At 52.7% G+C, this 19,284-nt stretch overlaps 1 protein-coding gene across 2 annotated transcripts in view; it reads left to right on the top strand.

Moving 5' to 3' along the window:
* The window catches only part of SOX13 (SRY-box transcription factor 13), a 60,074-nt gene extending 41,406 nt beyond the window's left edge, over positions 1–18,668 (top strand). The window contains exons 10-18 of one of the 2 annotated variants that reach the window (XM_045016443.1): positions 138–206; positions 411–525; positions 1,322–1,404; positions 1,498–1,657; positions 2,331–2,440; positions 3,134–3,230; positions 5,109–5,252; positions 13,468–13,684; positions 14,825–18,668. In XM_045016443.1, the coding sequence (XP_044872378.1) occupies positions 138–206; positions 411–525; positions 1,322–1,404; positions 1,498–1,657; positions 2,331–2,440; positions 3,134–3,230; positions 5,109–5,252; positions 13,468–13,684; positions 14,825–15,104 (1,275 nt within the window). In that variant the 3' untranslated portion in view covers positions 15,105–18,668. The remainder of the gene's footprint in view (positions 1–137; positions 207–410; positions 526–1,321; positions 1,405–1,497; positions 1,658–2,330; positions 2,441–3,133; positions 3,231–5,108; positions 5,253–13,467; positions 13,685–14,824) is intronic. The other variant, XM_045016444.1, reaches the window with a different exon arrangement.
* The last annotated feature ends 616 nt before the right edge of the window (positions 18,669–19,284 follow it).

Below are 19,284 nucleotides of genomic sequence, written 5' to 3' on the forward strand. Positions count from 1 at the left end.
CGTGTTTTGCTAGGGCTCGGCGCTTTGCGCCCCTCCCATAGCTCCCTCAGAGGCGAGCCAGGCAAATGGCCCTTGGAAGGCTCGGTTAGTCGGCGTTTTCCAGCCACCGTGTCATTGCTGTTTCCCCCCTCTGACAGATTGCCAAGCAGCAGCAGCAGCTCATTCAGCAGCAGCACAAGATTAACCTGCTGCAGCAACAGATCCAGGTAAGGGGGAGCTTTCCCACCCGGCCCCTTGCGCAGTCCATACTCTGGTCCCCCTTCGAAGGGCTAACACCCCCCCTTCCTCTTCACCGCACAACCTTGGCTCTTGCCTGCACAGGAAACTCCTTTACCATTGTGAGTGGGGATTAGCCCCCCGCAGCCTAGCCGCTCTGTTCTGCAAAGGTGATTTGGTGTCTCTCTCTCCAGCAGGTCAATATGCCCTATGTCATGATTCCAGCCTTTCCTCCCAGCCACCAGCCTCTCCCCGTGACCCCAGACTCCCAGCTTGCGCTTCCCATCCAGCCCATCCCTTGCAAACCAGGTAAGGGAGGCAGAGGGGTACAGTATTGCAGGGAAAGGGTCAGCGGTGAGCAGAAACGGGGAGAGGTGTGGGTGGGAGCGTGGACTCCCCTCAGAAATACCCTCTACATAATCCGGGCATTCTCCCTTTCCTGCTGTTCCTCGGGCTGCGATCTCAGGGTTTGGAAGCTCAGGGAGAGCCGAGGAAAGTTGTCTAAAAAGCTGAGATTGGGGAGGAGAGGGGAGAAACTGACCTTTCTTGGCCAGCAGTGGGGAGGCAAATCGCTTTCCCTGTCAGGTGTCTGATGATCTGACTGAGGTCACCTTGGCCCATCTCTGGCTGGCCATCTGAGTGGGAGTGAAACCGCTCCTGAAAGCCCAGGCGGTGTGAGCCGGCTTTCCTGTTGTCATTGAATCTGGCTGCAGAGTCCCTGGTTCTGTGTGAGCCGACAGCTGAGTGCAGAATGGCTGCTGGATTAGCTGGTCCAGCCACCTTGCTGCCGGCGCTCTGTGGTGCCACTCTGGCGGGGTGGTGGCATGCAGAGTGTGGAACTCGCCCCGCCGCTTCCCTTCCCCTCTCTAGGTCAGTTGGGACCTCTAGGTGCGACCGTGGCAGGCTGGTTTCTGGCAGGGGTTAACTCCCCCGGTGCACATCTCTCGTGCAGTGCCACTGTGCTGGGCTGGAAATCAGGGCCGGTTCCAGGCACAGACAAGGCCTAAGTAGATCCCACCTGCCCTTTGCTTCTGGCAGCAGGCTGCGTGCGAAGCACCTGTTGTGACCTCATTCGCCAACTTCCCTCTCGCTGTCCTCTCTGCAGTGGAATACCCCATGCAGCTGCTGCACAGCCCTCCCCCTCCGACGCTGAAGAGACCCGCCGGCTCAGGCCACCTCCAGATGCAGGTACCGTCCCGAATCTGCCGTCCTCCTGGGGACCCAGCGTAACCCAGGGATGTGCCTCACTCTTCCCTTCTCCGTGTCTTTCCTCCCCACCAGGAGTCTTCACAGCCACTGAACCTAACGGCCAAACCCAAAAGCTCTGAGCTCTCCAGTGCCTCCAGCTCACCCAGCCTGAAGATGAGCAGCTGCCGATCCCTCACTCCTAACCACGGGGTCACGAGAGACCTTCAGTCCAGCCCTCCCAGTCTGCCTCTGGGTAGGTACCCTCAGACGTGCTCTCTGCTGGGCGTCCCTTCATCCCCAGCCTGCTTTGTCGTTCGGGTGTGTCGCTTAGAGAGGAAACATGATCCTGGCAGTTCTCTCCCCGTGGGGAGGAGGGAGATGGAGAATCTCTCCCTAATTCATGGGAGCTGGTCCATTGTTCAGGGACTTGCCTGCTCTGATGTTCAGGACGGTTCTGGGGAAAGCAAGATGGGTGACTCTCTTTGGGAGAAACCGAGAGTCTGTGCTGGTGCTGGGAGATGGAAGGGTCCCTAGGCAGCCTTCTCAAACCCCACCCACCCAAAGAGAGATCCAGGTTGGAAGAAGAAATGTGCTCCCCACCCAGGGGAAGAAGAAAACCACCTACCGGGAAGAAACATTGCTGTGAGGGGAAGGCTGGAGGGCTCCCTGGGTGGAGTAGCTGGACTCCTGGGTGGTGCGGATGGAATAGTGGGAGACCAAGCTTTCTGATTTGAACCCTCTGCTTCCCTTGCTCGATGCTAATAGGGAATGTGTCGGCAATAAGAAACTAGAGGTTCTAGATGTCTCTTAGCTAGATGCATGGCTCCTACGGCTGGGAGTAACCCCTTCTTTCTTGCAAGTATGGGGCCTATACAAGGACAAGGTGCTGGCTGTGACGTATTCTGCACTGGATGGTTTATCCTCAGGATTTCTGGGAGAGGGGGACGCCATCACTAAAGCGCTCCAGGATGCACGGCAGCTCCTGCACTGCCACAGCGGGGCGACGGAGAGCTCTCTCAATAATCCCTACCGGAAGGTGAGCGACATTGGGACTGGGAGTGCCGAGGGGCTGGTCCCTGATCGAATGGGGAGATGTGAGAGGAGCCAGAGAGCGCAGAGACCAAGGATTATCAGGGGGAGGGTGTGAATGGATATAAAGGGGGGGCCTTAGGGGAAGAGCCCTATAGAATGTAATAGAAAATCCTTTTTCTATAGGTTCCTTCAGACCATCTTATAGAATTGAATGGAGAATTGCCTCCGGGCTGTGGCATTCTGTAGGTTGGTTGAGAAACACCCTATGGAGAAAGGACCTCATCCCTTATGAAACCCTATTGAGGTTCCAAGGCGTTTCTGCAGAGTGCTATTGGTTGTCTCTCTTCTATACTGTATAGGTCCCTTTTCCATAAGGGCACTGGGGGTTGGGAGTGGATTGCATCCTCCCCAGGTAGATGATGTGCTGAGTGTGGTGTATACTGGAGACCCAGGGAGTGGATCTCAGGGACTGTCTACCACACACTAGAACCCAGGAAACTCGTCCCTGTGTTGTGCGCATGGCTGAAGTCCTTGCCTGACAGTTACCCAGCCAAGAGCTGCTAGCTAGATTGCCTGCCCATGAGACGAGGAAGTGCTGGAAGCCCGCGGGGGATGGTTCATTGCCGGTCACTCTGCCACCAGTGACCTGACTTGTGTTGGTAACTGGCCATAACTTCTGCTCTCTGCGGGCTTGCAGGACCAAATGGGCTTGGATTCCTCGCCCACGAAGGAGCGGATGGAGGAGACGTGCATGCACAGACTGGACGAGTCCATGTTAACCTGCGATATGGATGGTAAGGACACATTCTCTGTGTGAGGCTTTCTCCAAAGTCAACTCTGGGCCTGATCCTGAGAGGTGCTAAGCACTTTGGGCACCCATTGCAGTGGGGATTCCCTGGGGCTGGGCTGAATGGGAGAAAATGCATCACTTTTCCTTCTTCTCTTTTCTTCTGTTCTTATTTTTTCCTTTTCCAGTCTTCCCCCTCCCCTTCTTCTTTCTTGACCTGGCTACCTAGCCCCGTGTCTCTCTTTGGGTTGCACTACATGACTTGAAATAAACCGCCAGAAGAGAATAGCAAAGACTTAATATAAGGGAAGTGCTTCTTTGAGATGGGTGGGAATTTCATTTGTGGTCACTCAGTTGACTTCCTGCAGCCCTGCTCTGCTGTTCTCCCCAGCTGATGGGAACGCTCAGTGTTATAGCTAAATTAGCACTTTCTGTATTTAAATGGCACTGTCGATACAGAGTGAACATGTGATGCTCCAGGGTGTGGGAAGCTATGAGGAGAGGACGCAGGCAACTAGGGAAGGCCACACTAACCACTTGTGGCTGGGCCATCCCCCAGAGGGCTCAGAAGGGGCAGTAGAAATGTGGCATCTTGCACCATTGGGTAGTTCACTTAATTCCACCTTATTTTGCTTGGTTTCATCTTCTTTTTTAAAAAAAAAAAGTCTATTTGTGATCCTTTTGGTCAAAGCCTGTTAGTTACTATGGAGACAATGATGTCCTGGAGGTGGGTGGAGCTTGGTGTCATCCACAAGGGTGGCATAAAGTCTGTGAGGAAAAAGCTAGATTGAGGCAGGGTCCATCAGGGAACGGGTTATGGCTCCTTGATTCTGGGGGTGGTCTGCACCACGGGATCTCTACGCCAACAGAGAATCAAAGGAGCATAGCTGCACCCTAACGCGGCCAGCATGGCCCCTATGCCCATCGGTGCGGGAGCTGCTGCTGATGGGCTTATGATAGACAGGAGCCAGTCCCTGCTCTTCTCCTCAGTTGGCCAGGTACAGCCAAATCCTGGCTCTTGATTGGTCCAAAAGAGCCAGCGGGAGGGAAAGTGGCCTGAGGTATGGGCCACAGCTTGGGAAGCCGGCGTTTGAGGGTCTCTGGCCCCACAGATGGGGTGGCTGAGTGCCTGTGCGTGGACTGAGTTTGACTAGTGCAAGTGATGGACTAAAAGTCCTGGTACGAGACGTACATAGTACAGACGGGCTGTTCACGCTGTTCTCATCTCCACCTCTGCAGCGGTACCTCCGTCCGGACAGGCAGCTCCCCTTTGCTCTTTTTAGTCTGGGCCCCCTCCCCCAGTGCAGCTGAGGTCCCTCGGTGTCGATGCTAAGCCTTTCCTAAAGGTAAAGGGGCTACACATCGACTAGGGACTGAGCTGAGACCCAGCCAGTTCCCTTAGGCCAGACTTTCCCAAAGTGTCCGTTAGCTTTGCATGCCCCAGCTTCTGAGTGCCTGACAGGAGACACCCAGGACCTGCTTTTCAGAAGTGTTGAGCATCTGCAACTCCAGGGAAAGCTAAGGGGAGCTGCAAGTGCTCAGCACCCCTGAAAAATCAGGCTCCTAGAGACAGGAGATTTATTTTTTCAGAGGGCCTGAGAACCCACAACCTGGAAGCAACCGGTTCCTTGTGCCTTTGAAAACCAAGCCCAGGATTTGTCCAGTTGGGTTGCTAAAAATGGAGGCTCCCAAGGATTTGAGCCTCAGTTTCTATGGTGAGAATCTAGTGCAGCATATCCCTACGCCATCAAGTCCCCCTTATTCTTATGTGGAAAACCCCCTTGCAGGGGAGACTCTTATCACCTTGGTCACCGTTTTGTATCTTGTGTTTGGTCCTCCCTTTCCCTGTCTTTTAACTGGCTCTTCCTTGCTGTGCCCCTAACAGGCTCACGACACTTCCCCGAGTCCAGGAACAACAACCACATAAAGCGGCCCATGAATGCTTTCATGGTGTGGGCCAAGGACGAGAGGCGGAAGATTTTGCAGGCCTTCCCAGATATGCACAACTCCAGTATCAGCAAGATCCTGGGTGAGTGTCCCGCAAGCACGCGAGGGTGGGGTGGGCTTGCCCTGCTGTGCTATTCCCGATGATATGGAATCTGCCAAGCTGTTTTGCTGACTCATGCAGCCGCTCTGATCTAAGATGAAATGACAGAAGCAACACCCTCCTCTCTCCGGGGACAGCTTGTTGCAAGAGTCTGGATCCTCCAAACTGGTACATGGATGCGCTGACCGGCAAAGCAGCAGGGCCATAAAAACAAACCATTCTGCACCAAGAGGAGGAAGGAAAGGCTGGTGCTGAATATCACTTCACTGGCCACAAGTGGCTAGGACTGCGCTTTTGTGTGTCTCTCCCCAAAGTCGGCCTCTCCAGCAGCACAGTGCCCCTTGATGCCACACTGGGTCATGGGGCTGTGCCTTGTTTCGGGGAAGAGGGGTTGGAGAGCATCACATGCTGCACCATTTTCTGCAGCACTTGGTGCTTTCCCTTGATGCCAACCATCAACCAGGCCTAAATGTGCTTAGCGTGTGAGCTCTGAGGTTCAGAGCCCAGGTTCCTGGCTATGGAAAGAGGGTTGGTAGTGAGGAGATGGCCTTGTCTTTTGAAGATTATCTGGCCATCCTTATCTAATCTTTTCTGAGCTTATCTAAGCATGTCTCAGCTGGGGTGCGAGGGAGATAAGACACCAGTGAGCTGCACGGGTATCTGGTGTGATTTGACTCGTGGGGAAGCATTAGAGCTGTGGGAATGAGCTAATGCTGCAGAGGAGAAAGCTTCCCTGGCGGAGAGGTCAGTGGTGGGACATGATGGCAAGTGGCAGGCTTATTTCCCTGTGTCCGAGCTGGAATCAGAATGGCAGGTGTTGGCCAGCTAGGGTCTAGCTCACTTTGACAATGATCCACGGTGAAGGATAGCCCAGGATGTTTCTCATACCAACTGGGCTTTCCCCCAGCCCGGTTCGTTGATGGATTGTAATCTCAGCTCCGCAGCTCGAATGTTCCCTCCAGGCCGTGGATTTGATTTAAATCATGATTTCTAGTCAGGAAGATTCGATTTAATCATGGATTTCTACATAAAAGTGCATTCTTGTTGGTTGTTATAACCCTAATACATATTCTTCACAACTCAGAGATAGATGTAGGTTTCATTTTTAGAAGGTACACACTATACATTTTTAACGTCATTTATTTTGAAAACTTTTCAGATTAGTTTTACAGCTATATCAGAAAATGAATGATTGTTTGGTTATTTCATTTACCAAAGGTAATTGAAGCAGATATTTATGAAGTCATTGTGAGGTGAACTATCTCCAATTCAACAGGTTAATCATTAATATTTGGAGGATTTTCTTGCCATGCTGTATTAGGAGGGGACAGGGCCGCCCAGAGGGGGGGGCAAGAGGGGCAATTTGCCCCGGGCCCCACAGGGGCCCCCATGAGAGTTTTTCGGGGCCCCTGGAGTGGGGTCCTTCACTCGCTCCGGGGGGGCCGGAAAACTCTTTCGGGGCCGGGCCCAGGAGCTTCTTTCGCTCCCAGTCTTCGCCGGCGGGGGGTCCTTCCGCTCCGGGGCGGAAGGACCCCCCGCCGGCGAATTACTGCCGAAGACGGAGCGGGACCCGCTGCCGAAGTTCAGCTCGGTCTTCGGCGGTAATTCGGCGGCGGGGGGCCCTTCCGTTCTGGGACCCACCGCCAAAGTGCCCCGAAGACCCGCGGCGGGGGCCCCCCGTGGGTCTTCGGGGCACTTCGGCGGCGGGTCCCGGAATGGAAGGGCCCCCCGCTGCCGAAGAACCCAGGCCCCCGGAATCCTCTGAGTGGCCCTGGGAGGGGAATATCACCAGACAGACATTTAAATTGTTTTATTTAACTAAAACAACAACGTTGTGTATTTTGGATTCTTTTCTTCAACAGCAAACATATAATATTTTAATAAAACAAGCATATGAATTTTTGAATTTAATTAAACATTCAAGTTTTTTAAAATCAGGTTTGTTTTTGTTAAAATTGTTTTTAACTAAAATAGTTAAATGAAATATTTAAAAAAAAATTAAATCTACTGTGTCAGCCAGGTCAACATGAGAATCTTAAAATATTGGCTTCTACAGCTAACTCAGTCATCTTCACCTTCATTTTCCTGTTTGTTCATAATCTGGAAAAGAAAAAGAAGCTTTCCTGCTTTTTCAGGTCCCAAACAGTTTCTCAATTTGAAATGAATTAGTCCAAAAGAAGAAAATATTCTTTCTACACTGGCAGATGAAGCTACTGCTGTTAAAAGTGAGATTATCACTTCAACGGTTTCTGAATCCAAGTGCTTAAATGACTTCCACCAGTTTACTGGTGTGACTTTCTTTAAAACATCATCAGCAAACATATTTCTTGAATGGTTCCTATTCCCAAACTGGGTCTCTTTTACGGCCTGCTGCCATTATAGGTTTTCCTTTCTAGTGAGAGACAGGGCCACCCAGAGGATTCAGGGGGCCTGGGGCAAAGCGGGGGAGCTGCGGTGCTTGTACTCACCCGGCGGCAGTCCGGGTCTTCGGCGGCATTTTGGAGGCGGGGGGCCCTTCAGTCGCTCCGCGTCTTCAGCAGCACTGAAGGGCCCCCCGCCGCTGAAATGCCGCCGAAGACCCGGAGCGCCGCCAGGCCAGGGCTCGCAGGGCATTTTGGCGGCGGGGGGCCCTTCAGTCACTCTGCGTCTTCGGCAGCACTGAAGGGCCTCCCGCTGCTGAAATGCCGCCGAAGACCCAGACCGCTGCCGGGTCAGGGTTCGTGGGGGCCCCTGTGGGGCCTGGGGAAAATTGCCCCACTTGCCTCCCCTCTCTCCCCCCCGCCCCAGGCGGCCCTGGTGAGAGAATGCTATGGTAGATCTCAAATCAATGAAGGCTACACTCAGAAAGACCTCAAGACTTCTGGAATATGCTGCTCAAACAATTTCACTTTTGTTTCTACTGCCTGTCCCTCCCTTCTCACATTTCTCTCCAGACTTCTTCTCCTTGTCCAGATCTATTCCGCCCCCAACAATCTTATATTCATTGAACTTTTTGAAATTTTGCACTTTTAGAGAGAGGTGCGGGATTGACTCTGTGTACACAAATTTGCAGAGGGACAGTAGGGTTGAGGTCTGTTATTTCTCACCTCTGTGTGTGTATTTATTTATTTATTTAAAACATTTTTGCTGTTAACACACATGTTATCTCTGGAAACACAAATCCACAATTTAAGAACTGCAAAACTAAGCATCTCTGATGGTATCTTCTAAACTGAGCACTGAGTCCCATGGGGTAGATAGAAAGATTAACCTAAATAATCTATACAGAAGCCCCTGGAGCTCCATATCTAATCCATGACCTATTGGAACTCATTTACAAAACTTTTCTTAAACATTACATGAATATATTGTCTCATACTATAGAAATAGAATTTATGATCTCTATTCCATGATGCGATATCTTTGAGCTATAATGTATCTTAATTAAAATGATCTTTAGATAGGTTTTTTTCCTCAAAAGGCATTTTATCCACCCTGGTTCCCTCCTTCCCCCACTCTTCTTTCAGATGAACCTCTGTGTCGCAGGCTAGAAACCAGAACCCAGATCAAATCCTGGCTCTAGTCAGATGGGAGGCCAGGGGTCAGAGAACTGGCCATGCAAATGCAGCTGTAAAAGGAAGCTTCTTCCCTGGTGGTCTATGGCTTGGGGCTCATGAAAGTGATGGGCTAATAGCACAAGCAAACTTCCCCCACCCAGCTCTGCCCATGTACCTAACTCCCGATCTGCTCCAACCCTTCTAGTCCAGTCCTGAGTCCCCCAACCGCTCTGCCAGTGCATCTCCTTCCAGGCCAGCCAGACACCTGCTCCCTGCCAATGCACCTGAACCCTAGCCAGTCATTCCCCTGCTGTGAAGCTGCAGAATGTCCCCTGGACTGAGACAAACAGGGACAATTCTTGTGATGTGCATGTGGGAAATGTCCATGAGAGCGTAGTCTGATACCACCAAATTCATCGCACTTGTGGCATAAGCATGATGTGACCCTCCCCAGCAAATCCAGAGGTGAAGGGCAGGCCTGCTTACACCTGGCACTGTGTGCTTCAGCTTTAATTAAAATCATATTTTGCAGTTATAGCTCCTTTCATTGCAACATCTGAAAGCGCTTTACAATGCATTAAGCCTTACCGTGTTCCACAGAGCGGCTGGGTGCTGCTGTCTGATACCGCTGAAGTTAGAGGGATCTCAGAGCAGTCAGCCCCTAAGTGATCTCCCCAAGGTCATAACACTGTCAGAGCTGGGAAATAGAACCCAGGAGTCCTGACGCTCAGTGCCCTGCTCTGAACCACACTCTCCTCCCAGAGCTGGGAACAGAACCCAGGAGTCCTGACTCCCAGAGCCCGTCACCAACCAAGAGGTGACAGCAATAAGATCTTACCTTTCTAGAATATTGCAATGACTCTCTCTTCATTCGGGTTCAATCCTGAGCTTTTCCTGTCACTGTGTCTTGTTTTACAATTTTAAGTGTTGGGTGTAAATATTTCATATAGATTTTATATCACATGACTGTCTGTCAGACCCTCATACCCTTTCTTCTGCTCCGTGTATCAACCCCCCTGGACTATAGCATTCTGCAAAGGCCTCCAACTCACCTCACCATGCTCCCTGCGCCGTGGTCTCATGCTGAATTGCTCTGTCCTAGCTTCGGTAGGCTTGCTATTTAAAGCCTCTGGTGTGGTCTGTGAGGAGTCCATCCAGACTGCTAGTAACCAGTGTGCATTAGCACAATGCAGGGGTTTGTGGGTTACCCTCAGTGCGTGCTTTTAATTTGGTCTCTTGCACCTTTTAGCAGCTCTGCAATGAACAAAGCTTCTCCCTCTGAAGAATCACTATGTTAGGACCTGATCTGTTACTTATGGCAACCCACAGCGTTTGGGGGGTGTCAGGAACGGCCACGTTGTGGTGTGCTGGCTGCTAATGTAATTATGTAGCTTTAAATAACTGGTGAGGCTCTTGTTTTGGCAGCCTGTATTCATTTCTGAACATTTAGCAGAGGTGGAAAAGACTAGTGGTGGGTATCTTTGTAACCAAAGGCATGGAGCTGGTACTTGCACAAGCTTTGGTTGTCCATGTGTATCTTCCAGATGCATGGCTGGTCCTGGCGATCTATGCATAAGATACTTCTATGGGAGTGTTGCCCTGTTGGCTAGAACAGAGGAGTGGGAGTCGTGACTCCTAGGTTCTATTCCAGCTCAGGCTCTGAACTGCTGTATGACCTGGGGCAAGTCTGTTAACACCCCCGTGCCTCAGTTTCCCATTGGTATAATATTTCCCTACTGCACAGGGGTGTTGTCAGGTTGAAGTGCTTTGAGAGCTTTGGGTAAAACATTCCATGCAATTGGTTGGTAATCTGAACAAACGTGACATGCATTTGCAGGCGTTTTACCCTAATATACGGAGTGACAGACCGTCAGTGCTATGCTGTTTGCACAGCTAGGGGCTACTCCCAAAACACTTGTTCTCCTGCATATCTGATCTATGCTGGATTCTCCCTTGCCCTATGCCTTGTACCATCATTTGCACCAGTACAAAGGACTTGGATTGGAAAGCCCCCAGTGTGCACTTGTGTAAATGACTCTACAGGCAACAGAGATCTGGACCCATCCTTTTTGAACCCTACTGCTGCTTTTTGACATGAAATGTAAGAGCAGAGGCAGAGATGGTTTGAGTGTTTTCCAGCTGGCGGGTGTGTTGCTCCATCCACCGAGTGGGACAGACTGGGATTGTGGAGCCATAGAACCTGGGTTCTGTCTCCTGTGAGTGGCTTAGCTGTCAGCTGTTTTTCACTGCCTTGCAGTTGTGGATTGGTTAGACCGGACACACAGTAGTCTTCCAGGACAGTGTGAGGTTCATATGGCTGTACTGGAAGGGAGAGTTTCCCGCTCCCCCAATCCCTGGCAGTTGTGGGAATAGGGAGAGCTGGGTGGAGTGTAAAAGGCCTGCTTGCTTCCTGTGATTGAAGGCGGTACCCTGGGCTCCTGGGGCAGGAGCAAAAGGACAAGTCTGAGACTGTACTTTGCCGGGAGCGTGGAACCCCTACGCTGACCTTGTTCTTCAGACTTGGTCGCGGTGCGGCAGGTGAGATCTAAGCTCCTGTGCAGGCCAGCTGTGCATGTCGGTGTAGTCATAGCATCCGTGGCATGATGGACATGAAAGCATCTGGGACAAAGGGGAGGGAGAAAGAAGAGGCATCAGATGTAAGGTTTGACTTTGTCTAGCTCTGAGCAGGGGTCCGTCTTGCTCAAGTGGGTCTTGCTGAACTGACCCACTTTTACCCTGAGGCCTGATCCAATTTTCTGGGGAGCAGGCCCCGTTCCCCTGACAAAAGTGAGGATTTTCTCTCCTCCTGCTCCGTCCCCAGACTTGCTGGTTGAGCGTGACCTTCCTTTTCTGTCCGGCCTGCATTCTGTGCACCACTCCCCTCTTTTCCCCGCCTGCTCTGGACCTTGGCAGGGATGACAATAAAGGTCAGCAAGCCCGGGGAATTTGAGTCACATGGCAGGACTGTCTATTTTAGCTGCAGCACCTGCTTGCCATACCTTTTGTGAGGAAAAAGAATCAAAAGCGCAGGACGGAGAGGTGACGCGGAAAGGTCAGCGGCGGGGAAGGGCGGGGGGAGGCGTTCTCTTTCACGACAGGTGGACTGGCTGTTAACAATGGCCTGGATAATCACATTTAAATGAGAGCAGGCTCCGTGGAATAGCCGTGCATTCCTCTGTGCCCTTGATATCCTGTGTCCCCTGTGACTGCATTGTCCCGTTGAGGCTTGGCATACCTCTCAGCTCCTGCCAGTCAAGGACAATGACCTGCACAAGTCACTTGAGTTGGGTGGCTCCTCTTGTTTTCAGATGTTGTTGTAGGCAAATGACATTTTCTTCCCCTGCCTCCATAACGTCTATTGGATTGTTAGCACAGTAACTCCTAGAGACCCTGACTGAGGCCTTGTCTACATAAGAAAATTGCGTCAGTTTAATTTAAATGGATTCAGTTACACTGGTGCAAAGTCCTGTGTGGATTCTCTTATTTTGGTTTAACTCAAGCTAGTTAGGAATGGGTTTAAGCTAAATGGAAAAACCCACTCTTATACCGGAATAAGTGTCCGCTTGGGAGTTAGACTGGTATAACCACAGTATACTGGTATAAGAAGCAAAACTTTCCCACATAGACAAGACCTAAGTGATGTGCCCAAGGTCACAGGTGGAGGCTGTTGCAGAGCCAGGAATTGAACCCCCATCTCCTGAGTCTCCATCCAGTGCCTTATCCCTAATGGCAGCCTTCTCCAAAGAAGGGTTTATTTATTTAATTTAGTTGGTTATCTAAACTCGGAACTTCCCAGGAAAGCGGAGATGCTTTATTATAGACTGCTAATTTTACAGAGCCAGCAGTGTGCGAGGTACCTCACAGATGGGAAGTGCTGTGTGCAAAGTATTCTCTCCATTTTACAGATGCAGAAACTGAGGCAGTGGAAAATTATGACTTGTCTAAAGGCTCTAGAGGGATTTGGGAATAGAACCCTGGGCTGCCTTGCTCCCAGACTGCTGCTTGGACCATTAGCCATGGTGTTTTGAAGGAAAGGACTGATACTGTGGCAGGCTAAAGCACTGTGGCTCCTGGATTCTTTTCCAAGCTCTGACACAGACTCACTGTGCAGCCTTGGGCAAATCACTTTCCCCCAAAGCTCTGTGCCTCAGTTTCCCCATCTGTAAAATGGGGGATATGGACCTACCTTTGAAGAGGATTGAGAGGTTCATTAATGTTTGTGAAGCATTGAGAGCACTCCTGGAGTATCGCTTATCCTGTGAGGCACTTTGTTGTTGCTTAAGCCCAGAGGTGGAGAGAAGAAATATCCCTGCTGCTCCTGTGGACGCTCTGGGAGTTTGGGGAAGATTGTGAGAGTCCTTATCTATTGCCTTCCTCCCTCCACCTGGCCTGTGCGGCTTCAGGAGAGAGGGCTTTAAAGGTGTAACACACTGTGCTGCAAAATCTGTGCTGCATGAAGTGGCATGTCACTTGAGTGGATAACAGCCTACTACCCCTACTAGCTAACGTGGTTATTCTTCCAGGTCAAATGTTAGAGGCCCATGCTATGGCATTGGAGGGCCTGGGTTTTGTCCCTAGTGATGGCCACAGATGGTGGGGAGTTTCAAAAGGCAAACATAACAGCTCTGTGACTCTCTCTGCCTTGTGTTCTCTCTTCCTAGGGTCCCGGTGGAAATCGATGACGAACCAAGAGAAGCAGCCCTATTATGAGGAGCAGGCGCGGCTGAGCCGGCAGCACCTGGAGAAGTATCCCGACTACAAATACAAGCCGCGGCCAAAGCGCACCTGCATCGTGGAGGGGAAGCGGCTGCGCGTGGGCGAGTACAAGGCGCTGATGAGGAACAGACGGCAAGACACCAGGCAGGGCTACTTGATAGCGTGAGGCTCCCATCTCTTTTGGTCCCTGTATGCCTGCTTTTCCGCCCCTCCCCCCCGAAAAAGTGCCTTTGTCTGTAGCTGCCAGCTGCTGAATTGCAATGAACACTGGGGTAGAATACAGAGCATAGCAGAAGTTTAGGACAGGAAGTGAAGAGCAATACTGCATCCTGTTGAAATCACAGTGGGGGTTAGATCATCAGCACATGATTAGCAGTGTCAGTATATGTCCAGGGCATGGGGATCCTTGGGATCTCCCAGTAGTCATTGTATTACATACCTTGGCCACTAAGAACTTATTTTGGGTGTAGTGTGAGGATGGAACCCCACATCCTCATGCCCTAGAAGCACCACTGATTGGAAAGGAGACTCTTCATTAGCTGTTAGCAGTTACGGGTTCTATGACACACAGCTGAGCCTATCCAGTAGAGGGTAGTGGGGCACAGACATGCTAGCCAGTTCATTGCACTGTATCTATCAGTATATACGGTAGCTGAGAGAAAGGCGGTTATTCAAAGGGACTGGAGGCCAGAAAGACCAAAAGGAAGAGAGAATTCCCAGTAAGGCTGGTCAGTAATTTCCCCTTAAAGCTGTTTTTAATGGAAAATAAGAGTTTTCAATTACATGACATTTTTTACGAAAAGTTTCTGCTTTCTGAGAAAAATTTTGGATTTTTTGTCAAAAAACAGAACACTTGAAAACTGACATATTGTGGTTCAAAAATGCCACTGTGGTGCCTCATGGGAGATGTAGTTCAGTTTCCCCTATGAGCTGGGCTCCTCAGCCGGACTACATCTCCCATGAGGCAATTGCCTCCCTCACCATGAGGAGAGACCAGGGTGCATCATGGCAGATGTTGCCCAAACAGGGAGCCCAACCTATAGAAGAAAATGGGGTCATGAGACACCAGAACTACAACTCCCATGAGACACCATGGCAGCCTTTCCTAATTGAAATATTTCTGTGTTTGGCCGAAGTATTTCTGTTTTGGGTTTTTCCACTGAAAACTCTAATCTTCTGGTGAAAATTTCAACAAGCCTAATTGTTTTAATTTTCATCGGAATTTTCCAAGGGAGGGTGGGAGTCCATTTCCCAACCAGCTCTAATGCCCAGGGACAGTGACTGTGATCTCCTGCTTTGCAGGCCCCAGAGCAGTCAGATGCAAGCCTCTTCATCGGACGTCCTGTACCAGAGGCCGGTGGGCATGCAGCTGGCTCCACCGCTGGTGGAGCACTACCTGCCCCGCAGCATGGACCCCAACATGCCCGTCATCGTCAACACGCGCAGCCTCAAGTCGCAAGAGGGTGACGGCGGGGAGGACGGGCACTCGGTGGCGGATGGCGAGATGTACCGGTACAGCGAGGACGAGGACTCCGAGGGCGAGGACAAGAGCGACGGGGAGCTGGTGGTGCTCACGGACTGAGCAGACTGCGGGGGCAGGGTGGGGCACACGTGTGTGAAGTGGGGAGCAGCAGCAGATTTTGCTGCGTTCCCCTGCGTGGGGCTGGAACTGAAGACCTGACTGAATGGGGAGGAGGTGGGAATGGGGGCTTGGGGAGAACTGCCATCACAGCACGGCTCCCTGATCTAGGAAGTGACTAGACTCAGGGGGTCGCTGGCGAACCCCTCTGCATGCAGAGCTCTTTGCAGCAGGGCCGCCCTGGCCCCCCGAATGGCCTGGCATGCAGGGCTGTGCTGGATGGGTATAGTGGTGTGCAGGAGACCATGGGAAGTGTGCGTGCCAACGCACACGGCATGGGGGCAGCCCCTGTCTCATTCGCACGCCCAGAAGGAAGAGGTGCCGGCTCCGCTGTGCAATGCATCTACTCAAGCAGCAACGGGGATGCTGCTTGGCATAAGTGGGTCCTGGCCACCCAGCTGACGTCTGGATATTTCCTTGTGGCACAGAGGTGGGAGGTGCCTGGCCCCTCAGCATGGGGGCAGAGCAATCCCAAGGCTGAGTGAAAGCCAGCTAAAGGGGAAGCGGATGCAGATCTCGGATGGTGGGGCTGTGAACGTGGGGAGAGTGGGGAGCTACTGTTCTGCGGATCCGGAAGCTGCCCCCTGTGGAATCCAGCTTTCTCCCTCCGGAGGTTGCAGTGGCATGGGTTACTGGCTCCCTCCCGTGCACTCCTCTCGCCAGCATGAGCGACAGGGGGGTTCAAGATTGGCTTGTGGGAGAGGTGCTGCATGGTTAGTTGGTTGTGGAGGAGCCCAACTCCCCTCGGTGGAGCCGTGTTGAGCACGGAGAGCCAGGCCTGTGGGGAAAGGTGGGGGAGAAATCACCGCACAGAGGACATGCAGGTAGGGGTGGGCTTCCCCCCACTCCCTCTTATCCTTAGCCACCAAGGTCCACCAGGAGTCCCCCACTGCGGTGGGGATGGGTGCCACCTCCTGCTGGCTCCCTGCTGGCTAGGGAACAAACCCGCTTCATGGGAGCCCTCTCTCTAGGGCTGCAGATCCAGGCCCGCGTGGAGCAGTTTGGTGGAGGGTCCCCTGTGAGCTACAAACAGCCCATATGGGAAACGCCTGCCGAGACTCTCCTGCTGTTGAGCTAACAGGACATGTGGGGATGGGGGGAAAAGGGCTGGAAAACGTAACCCACCCCCCACCCCAGTATTACCAATGCATTTGCCTCTGGGCAGCCCCGGCTCTGCGGGGGTTAAATAAGGAAAGAGCCCAGCGGCTGGGCAGACCTTTGTCCCTTGTCTTTCCCCACCCCCCCATCCCGGCCCTGTTGTGCAGCCAGCTGAGGAGAATCCTCACCTGTCCGGGGCCCTGCCAGCTGCAGCAGCAGCCACACAGTCGCCACCATTCAGCCAGGCTCTCTGGGGCCTTTTCATTTCTCCGAAGCGAATGTCTGAGTGGAACACTTGTTCCTCATTCAGTCCGTGTGCCAGCCCATCCCGCCCTCGCCCTCCCCCCCTCCTTCGCTCGGGGCTTTCTTTCTCTCATGCCCCCCCCTTGCTCGCCGAACCCTGCCAGTAAATTCCCATGGAGCCATTTTTAGCTCTTGACTAGCATGAGTAAGAGCCAAGGTCTCCGAGGAGCCTTTTATCCCCCTGACAGCTCTGGCCAAGTTTGTAAATAAAGCTGCTGCCCGTTTCCTTGCGGCGGCGCGGTGGGGCATTCTGCTGCAGAGGGCTCAGCTCCTGGCATGGGACGGGCACGGAGCCCCGGCCTGGCCCAGCGGCACGGCATTGGCTACCGGTGCCTGTACCAGACGGGGACCCTTGGGTTGGGATTCCCCTGCGGCTTTGCAAATCCATTTGAGCCAACAGACTTTGCCAGCCACTGTCGCAACCGAATGTGCCAGCTGTGCTCCCTTCACCTCCCCAAGCAAATCCTCCTGGGTGGAGTGTGCATGGTACAGGCTAGGCCTCAGGGCTGGAAACCAGGTCCCAGCGTGGGACTTTGGCTCTCCCTGGTGGCAGGAGCTGAAACCGCATCCAGAACAAGCCAGAAGCCCCCAGGCAGGGAGCTAGTCCTGGCTTGCAGGAAGGAGAGGTCCATTCTCGCCTGCAGATTTCTTTCCCTAGCATGGCTCAGGCTGCAGTGGGAGTGAAGCCCCCCAGCAGCTCAGGTGGCTGCTAACAGCGAGAGCTGCTGGGCGTCCCTCGGCCTGTGCTGGGGACAGCGTCGAGGGGAGGTGGTCCTCTGCAGGTGCTTACGTTCTCCACCCTCTCCCTGATCTGGCCTTAGTGCTGCTGTGCAAAGATTCCCCCTCAGGTTGTCCAGATCGTGTTACTGGAGCGGGGTTTTGCTTTGCATACAAACCTCCGGACACTGGCGCATCCTGGGGGCTTGAGCGGGAACACGCGGCCGGTGGAGAAGAGCTGCCCAAGGTCGCTTCAGTGTAACTGGTTGCCTGATGGAGCAACCACTGACCCAGGCAGGCCTGGGTTAAACGGGGTGAGTCCCTGAATCTCCGGGGTAGGCATGGCAACAACTGGCTGACCTGACTTGTTGGCTCAATCCTGCATCTAGTTTAAGAACTGTGCGCCAGAGCCTCAGCTGGCCTAAATCGGCATCCCAGTCCTGAAGCCAATGGACTTCTGCTGAGTTACACCAGCTGAGGATCTGGCCCTCTTTCTTCTTTTCTCACCTGCTGCTGTCCTTATTTCAACCACTGTCACCTATATGCAGCACTCCCCTTGCGGCCAGGGGCCTGGGCCCCTTTCCTGGCTTGGTCGTGGTTCCTCGCAACCTCTAATCTCATGTGGTTTGTTTTGCTTGCTCCTGTGTCAGTGCAACAACTTCCAGGCAGGGGGGATTCCCAGGCTGAGCCAGGTGTCTCTTTCCTAAAACACTGCACAGGTCGGCAATGCTGGGAGGAAGAAGGCTTCTCTAGAGCTCTGTCTAGTAACGCTCTGTATTGATACGGGGTCCCAGCACCCTGAGGTAGGCGCAGCACGGGTTGCTGTGTCAGAAATTGGTGCGTGTGTATGCGAGACAGAGTGAATAGTGGTCCCCAGCTTAGGGGCAAAAATGAACTGTTGGGAACTGAGGGGACGTGTGTGCGCGTGTAGACTGAACCTCAGGATACCCTCAAAGGCTCCTGGTCAGCCCTACCCCCTATAGCCCCTTCAGCACCCACCCAGCCGGTGCTGGCTTTTCCATGGCAGGGCTCCGCTCCTGTAAGGGTTCCTTTCTCTGTTATTTATTACCCCTGTCCCTCCTGTGGTGTCCTTGACAAGCCCCTGGGGTCCAGGTTAGTGGGGCTAGGGGGGAAGGGATGGGAGGAAGGGGACTGTACAGGCAGGAATGCGTTGGAAGTAGGAATCACCCCTCGATTTGTAAATCTGCCCCAGATGTGCCCAGGCGACCAGCTGTTTTTTTTATGACTGTAAATATAGATAGAGCTTTATTTTGTTAATAAGACACCTAGTAACTTAACCTGTATATTTCACATACTTGTTTACAACGGTGGGGTTTTTGTTTTTGTTTTTCCCCTCTTGGCACAATAAAGAGGATGTTTTGGAGCAGAGATCTGGGCTCTTCTGCTTTGGGGAACAGATCACAGTCGGGGCGAGGGACGCAGCTTCTCTTCCTCCCTGCCGGCCCCCCCACCCCCACCCCCACCCCATTCTCCTTCACTTTCGTCCTTCCCGATGCTTTTTCTTTCCTGCTGTGGCTTCGCTTGTCTTACTTTCAGCACTCTCCTCACTGTGCCCTTCCACCCCTTGCCTAGATTGGTCGTCAGCACCGGGATCAACCCCACGATCTTTGGCTCCCTGAGCTCCGTAGCTGACATTGGCTGGTAAAGATCGACGTGATCCGGGACAGAGAGACTTGTGGGTCAGCACAGGTGACATCATGGCGAAGTCCTGTCTGCAGTCTGTCTGTCTCCTAGCTATTCCCACCTCTGGCCTGCCTACCTCATTTTCCTTTTCTCCCCACCTGTCACCCTCCTATCAAGTCTCTGGCTGCAGGCTCACCGCAGGTCGACGGCTGAGAAATTTGTGTCCTGCTGCCCCCTTGGGTGGCAGTGGGTTTCTGAGGCTGCCCTTGTGCTGACGAATCTCAGAGGGATCTGCTCCAAATGTCACTGGCCTGCCCAGCATCCGGATGCGATGGCCCCATCTGGGGAGCTTCCGTCCCCT

Source organism: Mauremys mutica, chromosome 4 (assembly GCF_020497125.1).
Source record: "Mauremys mutica isolate MM-2020 ecotype Southern chromosome 4, ASM2049712v1, whole genome shotgun sequence".
Taxonomy (NCBI): domain Eukaryota; kingdom Metazoa; phylum Chordata; order Testudines; family Geoemydidae; genus Mauremys; species Mauremys mutica.